Source organism: Phocoena sinus, chromosome 19, assembly GCF_008692025.1.
Source record: "Phocoena sinus isolate mPhoSin1 chromosome 19, mPhoSin1.pri, whole genome shotgun sequence".
Taxonomy (NCBI): Eukaryota; Metazoa; Chordata; class Mammalia; order Artiodactyla; family Phocoenidae; genus Phocoena; species Phocoena sinus.
This window is the reverse complement of record NC_045781.1, coordinates 30,442,741-30,459,160: the sequence shown is the minus strand read 5'-3', so window position 1 is coordinate 30,459,160 and position 16,420 is coordinate 30,442,741. Positions and strand designations below refer to the sequence as shown.

The following is a 16,420-nucleotide window of genomic DNA, read 5'->3' as shown; positions in this document are numbered from 1 at the left end:
TCAGGTTTTTCAACAGAGGTTTGAAACCTGAAGTTTTAGCTGACAGGTGATAGGTTTTCAGCGTTGGCATCCATGACAAGGGCCTTCAGGCCTGGCGGGGGCTGTGGAACCCGCTCACCTCCGCGCCTGCTGCAGGAGGTCATCCTTGCGCTGCACCAGCATGCGCTGTCTCTCGTCAGCGGACTTGGAGAAGCGGCTCCCCCGGGCCTCAAAGTCCTCCCCTTCACTGGGCTCCGCTTCCAGCTCGCCAAAGTCCAGTGCCTCCTCCAGCCGAGGACTGAGGTCCAGCGGCACCCGCTCGGTCTGGACACGCAGGAAGCAAGGGACCACCGTGAGCACGGGCTGCCCTGCCAGGCAGATTCCCTATCTGACCGGTGCCCCCAAATAATGCTCTTCTGGAACCCAAAGGAGGCGGGCTGCCCGGCAGGGAACCGCGGGCACATGTGTAACGGCAGACATGGGCTCCTGAAGGGCAGGACCTGACTCACATGGCATGTTCAACATCACGGAATAAGTGGACGATTACCAGTATGAAAACAGAAGCACCTCGAAACTGTACTCTCAGAAGATAACAAAGTTAACTGCTTATTTGCATTCTGGGAATTTTCTGTTCAATGCTACTTATTGCTCTAAAATTTAAACAAGTCTTATCACATATACTGCACAAATTTTATACCCTCACTTGACTCTGAGAACAGTTAGGCAGATAAAAAATGGTAAATTCTGGGCTTCCCTGGTGGCGCAGTGTTTGAGAGTCTGCCTGCCGATGCAGGGGATGCGGGTTCGTGCCCCGCTCCAGGAGGATCCCACATGCCGCGGAGTGGCTGGGCCCGTGAGCCATGGCCGCCGAGCCTGCGCGTCCGGAGCCTGTGCTCCGCAACGGGAGAGGCCACGACAGTGAGAGGCCCGCGTACGGCAAAAAAAAAAAAAAAAAGTAAATTCTAAGTATCTTTGTTAAAACCGCTATAATATCATGTGGCTCCTCGCGTAGCAGGATGTAATAATGGGACTGCCTCTGTCCTGGCTGCAGCTGTGAAGGCCAACACGATGCCCAGGAGCCCCCAAAGGCTCAGGCAGCTGCCTGGCCATCTACTGCTCATGCTCCCAGACTCAGGCCCAGACCCAGGCCGGCCAGCGTCAGCCCAGCACCCACCTCCAGGCGACAAGCAGAGTTGAGGAGGAAGAGGCTGAGAGGCTATTTTTAAGAGTTCCTGGTGTGTGCGCTTTTCTCTCACCCCAACTCGCCACCTCTCCTTGCCCTCAGGCAAGCGAGTGAGGGACTTCAAGAGAACCATGTGGGGACTTTCCTGGTGGCGCAGTGGTTAAGAACCCGCCTGCCAATGCAGGGGACACGGGTTTGAGTCCTGGTCTGGGAACTAAGATCCCACATGTCACAGAACAACTAAGCCCGTGCGCCACAACTACTGAGCCTGTGCGCCACAACTACTGAAGCCTGCGTGCCTAGAGCCCATGCTCCGCAACAAGAGAAGCCACCGCAATGAGAAACCCGTGCACCACAACGAAGAGTAGCCTCCGCTCGCCGCAACTAGAGAACGCCGCGCTCAGCAACGAAGACCCAAAAGCCAAAAAATTTAAAAATTTTAAAAATAATAATAATTAAAAAAAAGAGAACCATGTGGCCTGACTCATGTGCCCTAGAGTTTGGGGGACACACAGACTGGTGGTGACTAACACACACCTGAGAAATCTAAGAGGAAGAAACTGGCTTGTAGCAGATTTTAAAAACGCTTTGCTGGGAGCCAGTTCAACTTCCACTGACTGTAAGGCACTGCTGTGTGTGTCCTGGGGGAGGGGACATAGGTCCTGCGGAAGAACCAGCCTGAGGCTGTTGAAATTGACTTTGCCCAAGAGGACCACTGGGAGGGGTGAAGGGAGCCTCATGAAGGAAGGGGTGGTCATAAAAAGCCAGCCCAAGTTCAAACTAAGTATAGTCGAGGCTTCTGGTGCTAGACAGGACAGGGAGAACTCTACAATAACAGCTGTAACACATATATATACAGATGTGCACATGCGTACACACACACACACACACACACACGCTGGGGTCACATGGCCCATCTTAACCCTGAATCCGAAGGAAGTTAGAAAGAAGAGCTGGTGAGTGGAGGTGGAGGTGGAGGTGGAAGGAAGGGAATGGAAGGCCACCCTCAAAGCCTGATTCACGTAGGCCTGAGCTTGGGCAGAGGGGAGACCCCAAATTAAGCAACAGGCAGATCTGATCTGATGACTGGGATAAACTGTTTATTAACTGTTATCCAAGAACTTTTTATTTCCTGAGAATGGCCAAAAGTGTTATATAGCAAGCTTCTTTGTGAAGCAAGTGCTTTCCTTCCACTATGTTAAAATAAATTCAGAAACCTTCATGCTCACTCTAAAAATAGAGATGAGGAATCAAGACAGAAATCGAACGTGCTGTACCCACAAGGCCCCCAAGCCAGCCTAGTATCCAAATCTGAGCTAAGCCAGCTAAGAAAACTGGAAACACAATGAGCCCCTTCTTCAGAAGCCAGATGCCATTTTACAAATGCTGCACGACCCAATTACAGATTTGGATACAAAAATTTTAACTCAGCAACAGATCTGAAGAATTCTTAGGAGTTTTTACTGTTTCCTATTTGCAGGGAAAGGCACGTGAGATGAAAGCAGCCTGCATGTCACTCGTCAGTGAAAGCAGCTGCTTCCAGCAGAGCCCTGACCAACGCTGGCAGAGAAGGCGGTGCCATCCTCAGGCCCCAGCTCCTGTGTGGGAAGCCCCACGTGTCACACCAACAAGGAAACACAAAAATAGGGCTGCCTGGGGCTTCTTCAGTCTCTTAAGAAAACTTCTGGAAAGCACGGTAATTGAATAAGCAAATGGGAATTCCAGAAAAGGGACACGAACCGGAACCCCAGGCTGCGTGGGGCAGAGCATGGGATGGGGCTGAGGCACCTCTGCCCTGGAAGCCAGACCCGGGAGCTCCCTCTGGGTGCACGCAGCTACCCCGGGTCACCCAGCGTGGCTATCTAGGCAAACCTGGTTCCCAGGAGAACCACACTTCCCCCCACCCCAGGGGTCTCGTTTTTGTGAAATGCATGAAGTCCCTGCAAATGCTGAGGTGGACAAGCGAGGCGTGGGGGGAGAATAAGCTGAGGATTTCGGCCCTAGAGAGCGGAGCCCAGCGCAGTCACCCTGGGTCCTGGGCCCAGCCTCACGCCGCCCTGCCTAGTGCCGCCACTCAAGCCCACAGCAGCAGGGCCAGCCCGGCAGAGCATGACTCTTTTCTCCTCCAGGTCCTGAGGCCAGTCCCCAGGGAGGGGGCTGCAGGCCACGCCCAGGCACAGCAAGGTCTGTTACCCTTGGACACTGAGACGACGCTGGCATACGGCCTCCGCCCTACTCTCGCCCTCAGCCGTACAAACGTCAGAGGCAGGGTGCAGACCCCCGCCAGGTCCCCCGCTGCTCCCCATCCCAGACGCGCTCTCTCTAGTATGCAGGCCTTACCTGGGTGGAAGCTTCTCCGTCCTCCTGCTCGCCGTTTGGCCTCTCCATAGGACCGTTCAATGCAGGCCTAATACTCTCTGACCGCTGAAAGAGAGACAGCAGCACTGACGGTGCAGAGCCGTTCTGAGCTCGGCGAACGGGTACGGGGGGGGCCCTGGAGCATGGGGGAGCTACGACCCCAACCATCTGAGTTCAGCAAATCCCCCAGCATCGAAAACTTGAGTGTTACTGAGCTTAAAGACACAGCAAAGGAGCCTGAGGCCTGAATCTGAGAGTCGTCAGTGGGCCCACGTTTAATTTCCCTTCCAGTAGCAGTAGCTGCACGACAACAGCAGTTACAACACCGACAGGATGCTTGGGAAGAGCCCTGACACCACCATCGCATTTACCTCCTTAACATCCTGTGAACTAGGGCCTGCTGTCCTCACTTTCATCCAGGCTGAGATCCCGGCCCATGCTGCAGACACCTCGGGACCCTGCGCCTGTCCCTGAAGGTCTGCCCGCTGCATGCTGGCTGCCCAGTTTCTGTACTGCATCACCCAAGGACACACTGCGGCTGTGTGAAAGAACCTGGCCCCCCCCCGCTGGAGGCAGCCCTCAACCAACAACTGATGGGAACTAGTGTATAAGCACCCTGGCTCCTCCCCCCTCAGGAGGAACAATGCATTCTACACTGGACCCCAGAGACCTCCAGTGGGCTCAAGCACTAGCTGCCCACGATGGTAACTGCTGGATAACAAACCCTCTATCCACTTCAGAGCCCCACCTACTGCCTGTGTTTCCTGGAATACTTCCCATGTTTCCTGGAACACCTCCCAAATTAACTACTGGCAACTGGATCCCTGTCTCAGGGTCTGCTCCTGGGGAAACCCAAAGTCACAGCCAGGTCAAACAGGTAAGGACCATTGAGCCACCTCTAATACCTCAGCCCCTTTGACTCCCAAGTTGAGGCTCATTCCCTCTTCCAAGATTCTCACGCTTGAAGATTTTACTAACAGATTTCCATGTTTTTGCATACCTAAGTTGAGTAATTTCTTGGTATATGATTCCCTAATCACATATATCCTTTGGTCCTGCCAGAAAGCTTTCTTTAAAATGTCAATACTTTTGTACCCATCAAAGAGGTTACATGATGGGCCAGGAAATAGGATCTTTTAAAAAAAGAAAAAGTCAAAAATATAAGCCTCACAGATAGGAATTATACCCAATGGAAAGCCATACCAATGTGCAAAGCCAGGGACAGAGGGCGATACCTTCTACAGCCGGGGTTAGCAAACTATAGCCTGTGGGCCAAGCACTCCAACAGTTTTTGTAAACAAAGTTTTACTGGAACACAGTCATGCACACTCATTTACATATTGTCCATGGCTCCTTCAGTGCTACAGCAGGAATTGAGAAGTTACAACAGATAATGCATGGCTTGCAAGGCCTAAAATATTTCAATCTGTCCTTTATAGGGAAAGACCGCCAATCCTTGTCCAAAAGGAACCGATGCTAGGACCTCCTGGACTGGCAAGGGCAGGCTGGTTTGGGGTGTATATCTGCACAAAAAATTAGGCAAATAGTTTTGTCCTTGTCTTAATCCAAGCCTCTTGGATGGGTCTGTTCTCAGTCATAATCTGGAAATTAGGGAATTCACAGAAACCCTTCATCAAATCATAAATGATATTCAGCTGTTAAGTAACTAGAACGTTAATCTAGAAGATTAAACCTTTGTGAAGACAGAATTCATTTGTCACGTCTGAAACCTCAGTTTACCTGTGTGGGAAAAGGTACTTGAATCCGTCCTTCTAAAATGTTGTCTGTTGTTATTTCAACTGAGCGTGTCAGCTGGAGGTCCTGCAGTACTAGGTGGTATGGAACTTGGGGAAACATCTCTTGAATCTGATGAGCCTATAGGAATACAAACAAAGAAGCCATGAAATGTTCACTCTCAACAGTTAACTCACTGAGGTCATGGGGTAAGGCAGCCTCTGGGCACTGAACTTGGTGACCTGCCTTGAAAACACAAGTAAGGGGCCACCTCTATGCCACAGATCACCGTCAAACTGCAGGTTTTTTTAGTATTTTTCCAGAATGCCAAACAGAAAACTTGGGGACAACATCAACTTCAAATAAAAAAGCCCTGAAATCCACTGAAGCCCGAGACAGGCTGAACTCGAATATTCCAGTTTTAAAAAGCATTCATTTTAAAGCTCAGTAAAATTCAGGTATATAAACGTGTTCTGCTTAAAGATTTAATTCCTAAAAGGAACAAACTTCTGATATACACTACATTGGTGAAATTCAAATGCATTAAGTGAAAGAAGCTCAACTCAAAAGGCTATGTACCCTATGATTCCATTTATATGACATTCTAGAGTAAGCAAAATTATAGAGACAGAAAACTGATAAGTGGTTGCTACAGGCTGGGGGTGGGAGAAGAAGTGATTACAAAGGGGCATAATGGAATCTGGGGGGAGGCGGAAAGGAACTGTCCTATATTTTGATAATTGTGGTGGTCACATGACTGAATGAGTTTGACAAAACTCAGAGATGGATACTAAAAAAGGTGAGTTTACTATATATAAATTTTACTTCAACTTAAAAAAAAAAAAAGACTACAAAAAATGTAATTGCTGGGACTTCCCTGGTGATCCAGTGGTTAAGAGTCTGCCTTCCAATGCAGGGGACGCAGGTTCGATCCCTAGTCGTGCCACAACCAGAGAGCCTGCATGCTGCAGCTACTGAACCGGTGCGCTCTGCAGACCACACGCCACAACTAGAGAAGGCCATGCGCCACAGCGAAGATCCTGCATGCTGCAACTAAGACCCGATGCAGCCAAATAAATTAAATAAATAAATAAAAGTAAAAAATAAAAAAATAAATGTAATTGCTAATGTTGCTCTGCAGCTGCAGTTTTCAAACTGTACTCTAGAAACGTCTCGGAGGCCATCAGAACTCTACGGTGGGTGCATGTACAGAGGGGAGCAGGCAGAGATCTCGGCGCACCACCACCGGTACGTTCATCCGAGCAGCTCCAGACTTTTTTCTCATACGTGTATATTTATTTGCAAATGCTTATGTTCAAGGTTTTATTTGTGGAAAAGTCCCAATGATCAAAAGAAAAAATGACAAGGAAACATATAATTCCTTTGGGGGCACAATAAAGTCAACTGTTGGGATAGTGGCTCCCAAGGAATATGTTGTCACGTAGAAAAAGAGGAACGTGTCCCAGTGTCAGACCTAGAGAGAAAAGACCAGGGGGAAACCTGTGCAAAGCTTCGCTTTGGGTCATCGTTGGGGCAGGGAGGACAAGAGAAGTGTGTAGGACAGAAGGACCCGGAGCTCCATGGACCTGGGATCCCCTCTTTGTTTCTGTGAAGGTGAGTTGATCATTTTTAAAAACCCAGGTCAAGTCAAAGCTAACTGGGCAAGAGTCCAAAACAACCTGAATAATCAGATACTCATTTCCCAAGTAAAATAAGTCCAAGATTCAGTTCACTGGGCCAAAGCTTTTCTTCCAGAAAATCCAGCAAGTTATATATTAGACTTTTATAAAAAATGTATTGTGACGGGGCTTCCCTGGTGGCGCAGTGGTTGAGAGTCCGCCTGCCGATGCAGGGGACACGGGTTCGTGCCCCGGTCCGGGAGGATCCCACCTGCCGCGGAGTGGCTGCGCCCATGAGCCATGGCCGCTGAGCCTGCGCGTCCGGAGCCTGTGCTCCGCGACGGGAGAGGCCACAACAGTGAGAGGCCCGCGTACCGCAAAAAAAAAAAAAAAAAAAGTATTGTGACAGTAAATTAGTTGTGCTAAAAATAGGCTATCCCAATCCACCATGCAACGGGAGGAAGAACACCAGGGCCTGCCTGAGAATTCTAAACACACCAACTCCAAGAAGGTAATTCTCGTTCCTGGAAGGGTTACATGTCCATGAATTCTGATTTTTTTAAGGGGGCAGGTGAGGTGATCCACCTGAAGAGCTTCAACAGCTGCCCGACCCTGAAGTACCGACGCAGAGCCTGCCCCGAGCCAGTCGTCGTCCACGCAGGGCTGCGCACTCCCAGTCCATCCGCCCTCACTACGTCACTCTCACTCTCTGCTGATGACCTGGCTGAGTGCTTCACTGACGAAGCAGAAGCCCGCGAGAAGCCAGGTCTTTTTTTTTTTTTTTTTAATGGTCAAGATCATATAACATAAAATTGCCCATCTTAACCATTTTTCAGTGTACAGCAATGTTAACTATACACACACTGCTGTGCAACAGGTCTCCAGAACGCTTTCATCTTGCAAAACCGAAACTCTACCCCCACTGAACAGCGACCCCCCCTCCCCCTCCCCCAGCCCCAGGCAACCACCATTCTGCTTTCTAAGAGTCTGAGTAATTTAGATGGCCCATGTAAGTGGAATCACACAGTATTTGTCTTTTTGTGACTAGCTTATTTCACTTAGCATAGTATCCTCAAAGTTCTTCTTTTTCAGGCTGAATAATATTCCACTGTGTGGACAGAGCATTTTCATAATCTATTCATCTCTGATGGACACTTAGGCTGCTTCTACCTAAATGGTTATTATGAGCCATGCCTTCTTTTTAAACCGTATCTCAAAACGACACGCCTGTAGCTACGTCCATCCCGCCTCCCAACAAAGGTGAGAATGCTCCTCTCCTGGCTCCGGCTCCCAAGCCCACCCTCCCCCTCAGGTCTTTGCCTTCAGTTAACTTTTCTGTTTGTTCTGTACCATCAATCTCTCCCCCTCCAGTGATCATTCCTATTCGCACACCAAGCATGTTTTAGAATCTTTTTAAGAAGACTCTTGGGTACTCAAAAGAACTGAAAGCAGGGTCTCCAGGAGATATGTGTACACCCATGTTCATAGTGCCATTACTCACGATAGCTAAAACATGGAAGCAACCCAAATGTCCACCAACAGATAAACGGATAAGCAAAATGTGGTTTATACATACAATGGGATATTATCCAGCCTTAAGAAGGAAGGAAAGGAAATTCGGACACATGCTACAACATAGTTGAACCCTGAGGACATTAAGCTCAGTAAAATAAGCCAGTCACAAAAAGATAAATACCATATGATTCTGCTTATATGAGGTACCTAAAGTAGTCAAATCCACAGAGAAAGAAAGGAGAATGGTGGCTGCCAGGGGCTAGGGAGGAGGGGACGGGGAGTTACTGTTTACTGGGTATAGGGCTTCAGTTTTGCAAGATGAAAAGAATTCTGGAGATGGATTGTGGCTGATAGCTGCACAAGAATATGAATATACTTAATACCACTGAACTGTACACTTAAAAATGGTTAAGATCATAAATTTTGCGGTACGTGTATTTTATCACACTTTCAAAAAGAAAAAAAGAAGACCCGTGGGGAAAAGAAAAAGAATACATACTTAGCATTTGCTTATATGCGTATGTAAACATTCTGGAAAAGCACAACACAGAAGAAACTAATTGAAGTTGTTATTGCAAGAGAGGAGAGTGTCTGGGCGGATGGAGGAAAAGACTTCATTGGATACTCTCTACAGGTTTTGAAATTTGTGGATAAGTGGCCTGCTCCAAAAATCTTTAAAAAAACATGTTAACAAATTCCTCTGACGGCACACCCCTATCAAGCCACCTCCTTACTTCTCCACTCCCTCTTATAACACACTGCCAGCTACTGGGTGTCTTCAGCTCCCACTCATTTTCCAATCCAACAATCTAGTACTCAGCACCTCGAGCAATGGAAACTGCTTGCTCCTCTCCAGCTGATGAACCACCTCCACTCTGCCAAACCCAACATGCACTTCTCTGACCTCATCTTCTAAGAATTCCCACATGGTTGACTTGACGCTTCTCCTGGTTTCCCTCCTTCTCAATCGCTGCCACGGCTCCTCCCATTCAGCCAGACCTCAGTCCTGAGCCCTCTTCTCCTTCTGAGCTACCTTCTTTCCCTCGAAGAGATCCAGTCCCCTACAGCTAAAGCTCCCAAATGTCTCTCTCCAGCTGGATCTCTTTCCTGAGTGTCCAGAACTGTCTACATGACATCTCTACTTGGATGTCTCATAGACACCCCAACTTCCCCAGCCAAACAGAAGGCTGAGTCCCTGTCCTTCATCTGTTCCTCCTCCCGTCCTGCCCATCTCATACATGATACCACTGCTCAGCTGCCTGACTGAAAACCAGCACTCCCCTCACCCCACTGCCCCACATCCAAATCAAAGCACTGTCAAGTCCATCAGTTCATCTTCGAAAGGCATCTGAAACCCTCCACTTCTTTTCATCTTTATTTCCAATGCCCTGGTCCAAGCCACCATCTTTTTTTTTTGCCTGAACTACTGCAACAGTCTCCTAACTGGTCTCACTGGTTCCATTTTTGCCCCTCTAAAATTCATTCTCTCAGAAGTAAATTATTCTCTATTAACTGTCCTGTCAGTCCCCTGGGGGAGGGAAAAAAAGCCCTGAATGGCCTTCTCATACTTTCATTACAGTATCTAAACTGGATTGTAGCCTACAAATCCCTGCATGACCGGGCTCTGCAACCTCAATTTATGTCACAATCTTGGTTCCGACTTGCAGGCTCCAACCACAATCACCTCTCTGTTTTCAGAACATTCTCACCTCATGGCCTTTGTACCTACTGTTTCCACTGCCTCCTTCCCCCGATGTGCCTCCTTCTCTTCTCAGCCTTCATGTCTCAGCTTAAATATGACCTCTTGAGACTTCTCTGAATGTCTCCTCTGGAACAGCCTTTACCCACCCCTCCACCACATCACCTGCCCTACTGCCTGTAGAGTCCTCATCCCCATCGGCAACGATCTTATCTGTTGGTGTTTATAATCAGCCTCCCCCCCCCACCCCATGTAGAATTCACACTTCTTAAGAGTAGGGCTCCTGTCCACCTTGTTGACAGACACTGCACAGTGCCCGTCTCGGGAACAGGCTTTCAGTACACATTTGTTGGACTAACACAGGTTGCATTTTTAAGACCCCTGCATTTATCATCACAATGAACACTACATCTCAAAAACGGTGAACCATGTTTCTCCAACACTGTAAAATAAAAATATACACCATATGACAAAGCTTTAGAAAAATACGAAGAATCCTGAAGTATGTGGACAATATCTTTGAACCAAGAGCATGCTTGAATATCTCAAGGGGTGTGTGTGTATATATTTGTATTTATATATGTATATCCACCGGCATGTATGTATGTATAAGTGTGTATGTGAAGGTATACTCATTTATTTACTTTGGGAAGGGGGGAGAGGGGGTTAAAATAACACATTCAGTAGGCCTACGACAATTTTTAATAAAAGTCACATCATTCACTCCCCAAATATTTTTGGTGAAAATCAAGAGGTGTCCCAACACTAGCCTAGATCATGAGAGTGAACTTAGTAGTGCTCAGAAAAGGTCAGATTATCTGCCACACAAGTAAAATGAAAGCTGGTTTCCAAACCAGTTTCAAATTTTAAAGCACAGGGATTGAAGTCATCCCAGCGGATAAGATGCTCCTGAAAATGCTGCCGTATTTTTTTTAAATCCCACCGTTCTGCCAGAGCAGAGTGAGACCAACTGAGTCACGCACACTGCACACGTTCTCCAGCTTTGCCTTCCCTCCCGATTATTAACCACCTTTTAAAAGCAGTGAGCGGCCTTACCATTGCATTAAGCTGGGAGTTGCTTGCCTGAGTAATTCCTAGAATGTTGGTAGTGTGCATCACTTCGACTGAAAAACTTGGCAGCCAACTCGCAATCCGGGACCCTAAAACAAACAAGAAGCCAGCACAAGTCTTAGAGACCTCTTTCCCCTGTCAGTTGCTCTGCAGTCGGCCACTCTATGGTACCAGCTGGTACTCACTGAGGGCTTACTTTACACCAGGACTTTTGACCAAGTGTCCCATGTGGATTAGCTCATTCAATCCCCACTAAACCCCCACATGGGTTTATTATTATTATTATTATTATTATCCCCATTTTACTCTTCTCAGAGATTTGACTCTAGTGCTCTTGTTGGTTCCCCAAGGCACTCGGAACTGAGGTAACTTGCCCAAGATCACAGCATTTAATTATGGTGGCCAGGACTTGAAGCCAGACAGTCAGGTTCCAGAACACTTCACCACGGGGCTTTCCTACTTTCCAGTGGCCCTGGATCCACACGAACTCAATCCCTCTCTCAGGCTACACTATAAGGAGGGTTTTCAGGGCTCTAAAGCTGCTACAGTAGATGAGAATTTGCCCCTCTCTTTCACGCTACACACAAATACTACGCGTTTGGAGACATCATTTTCATGAAATATTTTTTACTTAATAATCTGATTTAAAGACTCTAGTTTTCTGATTCGAAATTCTTTTCAAAGAGTTCTATAACATAGGTTTGCGGACTAACGGTACCAAGAAGTCTGCTGCTTCTGCCATTTCACTAAGGAAAGGGGATCCTAAGATATAGCACCACCAGGTGTCAGCAGTAAACAACTCCATTATCAAGCACACATTTAAGGAGGACTTCCCTTTCCTTCACAAAGAAGCACTGAGGCCTGGAATGTAAAACAAGTTCAATGGCCATCTCAAAGATCTTGCCTGGATAGATTGTACCCAATAAAAAGCTGGGTACTTATTTCATGTACTTACTAGGGAGAAATAAAGTTACCTTTATCTATTTTGACTAAGTTTTCAGTAATAATTCATAAAATAATAGCTTACGTAGCCATGTCCAAGATCTGCTAGTCTATTTCAGAAGTCTTACGTGGTAGAGGCCGTAATTAGCAGCCACAAAGCCACAAAGCAGCCCCTCTACACCTGCCCAGCATCCCTGCCCAGCCAGCCAAGCAGCCATCATCCCCTCCTCTCAGAGACTCCACTATACTCCTTTGGTCCTTCCAATCAGGGATTTCAATGTGTTGCCACTCCCACCGTGCTCTACCCTTAGAAACTCAAATCAGAGACCTGAAGAGCACTCCTCTTAAACAAATAGTCCAGGGATACCTACTTTAGAGTAGGAAATATGAACCCACAGAATTTAATGGTATTGGAATTGATGAAAATCAACAACAGCCTGATGTAATGTGAATCAAAGGATGATCAACCAGCCCCTGACATGGTGCCCATGACCTTAGAATTTTAAGTCTGGTTTTTATTACAACTCCTTTCAATATTCTGGAAGATGGAATATTTGTATTTTATGGGCAAAGAAACAGGGTTCTAGTTCTGATTCTCCTTCTGGTACCCACTGGAAAGGCTGCTCAATGACCCTTCATTATATGCTTAAGTATCACACGGATTCAATAAATTACTAGCAGCGGTTTAACTACTAAACTGATTCAGCATGCTCCTTGCGGTCACGACTGATTCAACTGTAACTACTTTCACCTCCTTGCACCCCCCGTCCCCCCAATTCACACAGAATCTAGCAAAATGCCTGGCACAGAATGACCCCTCGGTGCTGTCTATACTTACCGAACATTTTCAATTAAAACTGAAATATAACATTGAACTCGCCCATACAGGGCAAGTTATAATTAAAACATCATCCCCTAAGGGGAGAAAACCCCTGGCGGATGGTTTTAGAGGTTGAAACCAACTAACCATCGAAGTGGAAGAAGTGATTGTGTTGGTTTAAGCGAGGTCTGCCTTCAGCTGCTGCTACAGGAACCAAATTCTCATCCAAATTCTCTCCTTGATGCTCTTCCCTGACACGATTATTGTCGGCAATATTAAGAGACATTCTGCATGTTGGGCAGGAGGTGTCCTGTTCTAGCCAGGAACGAAGACAGGAGCTACCAAAAAGTCCAAAATAAGATATCCTTAGCATATTTTGTGAGAATTCACCAGAAGTACTCTGAATGTATCAATGAGTTGCAATTTTACTTTCTATTTACCATTAGCAAGATTTAAACGTTGAGAAACACTTGCTGACATTACCTCTTTGCCCTGCTTCACTCTAATGTACTTCTGGTGTATCTTGCTCTGAACGTTAATTTGTTAACATACGTGGTCATCTACCAAGCTCCTGGGCGTGACCCTTCTTCAGTAAGACTTCGTCACCTGGCTCACCATCCTCCTCTCCAGCTCTATTTGACTAACTTAAGATCCATGTGGCTGAACCATCCAACACCATTGCCTCTCATGTCTTTGAATCCTCTATTCCAATGATCTGTTCTCTTGCTCTACTTTAGCCTCCACTAACCTTGGCCTTCTCTTCAAAATCACGACTTCAAAGATTTCACTCTCCAACTAAAGCTCCTCTCCTTCCAGCTCGCCTCTTATTTGCTAAGACCTCCCATCCATTTTTCATCAAGCATCACCCCCCCCCCCAAAGCCTTACTTCTGTCTTCACCCAGCATACCTACAACCTTACGTCCATAATCCCAACTTCTTCAACCCTCTTATATTTGTATTCTGCTTTCCCAACCAGGCTGAAAAGCTTCTTGTGCCCTTTTTCAGGAGATGATAATGCCCTATTTAAGGTAGTCTCTCAATAAATACTGCCCATTAAAGGAAGTATACTAGAAAAAAAAAAAATGAGAAGATTGGATGAAGTGATCTCCAAGGTCCCTTCCCAATTTATAATAATACTTATCTTTCTCCTAAGATTTCAAGGGGCCTTCCGTTCCATAATAATATATTATCTTTCTTCTAAGAGTTCAACGAGGCACTGAATAAAAATGCTCACTTCCTCTGTGCCTTTTTTTTTTTTAGTATCTGGGAGCATGTGCACACATAAGGTTCCACAGGAGAACCTCACTAAAACGTGATGATCCTCAGCGTCTCTAGCAACCAAATGGTACTTAAGTTCCAAAACTTTCCCAGAGTCCGAGATGAAGCTACTTCTTATTATCTCTCTGCTGGAACAATGTATGACAGTAATGTTCCAAAATAATGAATGTGTACATTCAACTCTATCACATTTTGAAACAATAAAGTACCTGTAATTTCTGTTTGTGATCATGTAACTATTAGCCAAATAAATTTTTTAAAGTTCATTTCCCCTTAATGAACACCCTTAAATCACACCTCTAGTAAAATCAGCCTTGTGGGAGACTACCAAAATGTGTAAAATCCTTGCCTTCCAATACTGCTACCTGTGACACACTTTTCATAAGCAAATCTAATTTTACTTCATACTCTGCAAAAACTTCCCACATTATGTACAATAGCCTAAAAACTCCAAGTGAGTACAACTGGTCAGATATAGTTGCCTTCCTTGGAAAAAAAAAAAATGCTAAACTTTCACAGCTAAAGAAACCAAACTTCAGAGAAAACAGTTGTATTTCTATATAACTATAATATTCTATTGAAGGATTCTTTCTTCTCTAAGTATGACACTTCAATGTAATTAAATATTTACTGGACTCTGAAATCTTGCAAAGACATCTCCTACAGCAACAAATTATCTAGCTATAATCTGTTGAAATCTAGACATTTAGCTTTATGGCAAATGAATCTGTCATAGATTATTATCATACAATCCTGCCCCAATCTATTAACCAAAGCTATAAAGTAAAGCAAACCAAGAAGAGATCCTAACAATTGTTTGCTCACTCAACCCCAGGCAGACAGGTGTTTTAAAAATTAAATCCTAACTCTTAAACAACCACCAGGTCAAGAGAAAATCACTTGGGCAGTTAGAAAATATTTTGAGACAAAAGAAAACAGAAGCAAAAGCACAATATACCAAAGCTTATGAGATACAGCAAAAGCAATGCTCAGAGGCAAATTTATAGCTAAAAATGCCTAAAAAGAAAAAAGATTTCAAAACGACAACCTAACGTTATAATTTATGGAACTAGAAAAAGAGCAAACGAAACCCAAAGCCAGCAGAAGGAAGCAAATAATAAAGATTCAAGCAGCAATAAATGAAATAGAGAATAGAAAAACAATAGAGCAAATCAATGAAACCAAAAGTTGGTTCTTTGAAAACATCAAAGCTAAACTGACAAATTTTAGCTAGACTAAGAAAAGAGAGAAGATATAAATAACTAAAATCAGAAATGAAAGTGTGACTACTACTACCAACCTTACAGAAATTTAAAGGATTAAAATAGAATACTAGAAATAATTGTACTCCAAAAAATTAGATAATACAGATAAAACGGACAAATTCCTAAGCAACACTAACCCTAAACAATACACACACACACACAAAAAAACTACCATAAAACTAATAAACAAATTCAGTAAAGCAGCACAGTAAAAGAGCAACATGGGGCTTCCCTGGTGGCGCAGTGGTTGAGAGTCCGCCTGCTGATGCAGGGGACACGGGTTCGTGCCCCGGTCCGGGAAGATCCCACATGCCGTGGAGCGGCTGGGCCCGTGAACCATGGCCGCTAAGCCTGCACGTCCGGAGCCTGTGCTCCGCAACGGGAGAGGCCACAACAGTGAGAGGCCCGCATACCGCGCAAAAAAAAAAAAAAAAAAAAAAAAAAAAAAAGAGCAACATGAAAAATCAGTTATGTTTCTATACACCAGCAAGGAACAATCCAAAATATAAATTAAGAAAACAATTCCATGTACAATAGTATCCAAAAGAATAAAATGCCTAGGAATAAATGTAACCAAGGAGATGAAAGACTTGACACTAAAAACTATAAAAGATTGCTGAAAGAAATTAAAGAAGACCTACATAAAAGGAAAGGAATCCCATGTTCATGAACTGGAAAACAATATTGTTAAGATAGCAATCTTCCCCCAAGTAATCTACAGTTTCAATGCAATCCCTATTCAATTTCAATGGCCTTTTTTGCAAAAATGGAAAAGCGGCTCCTCAAATTCATATAGAATTGCAAAGAGCCCCAAATAACCAAAACAATATAAAAAAAGAAAAAGTTGGAAGATGCACCATTTCCCAATTTCAACTTACTACAAAGCTACATTAATCAAAACAGCATAGTACTGGAATAAAGATAGACATATACACCAATGGAAAAGAACTGAGAGTC

At 45.3% G+C, this 16,420-nt stretch overlaps 1 protein-coding gene across 1 annotated transcript in view; it reads right to left on the bottom strand.

Annotated features, from left to right (window-relative positions):
- Positions 1–16,420, bottom strand: part of AMFR (autocrine motility factor receptor) — a 46,794-nt gene that overhangs the window by 7,177 nt on the left and 23,197 nt on the right. The window contains exons 9-13 of the mRNA XM_032613497.1: positions 13,068–13,258; positions 11,144–11,247; positions 5,261–5,395; positions 3,503–3,586; positions 119–303 (exon numbers count right to left, since the gene is read on the bottom strand). Of these exons, the coding sequence (XP_032469388.1) occupies positions 119–303; positions 3,503–3,586; positions 5,261–5,395; positions 11,144–11,247; positions 13,068–13,258 (699 nt within the window). The remainder of the gene's footprint in view (positions 1–118; positions 304–3,502; positions 3,587–5,260; positions 5,396–11,143; positions 11,248–13,067; positions 13,259–16,420) is intronic.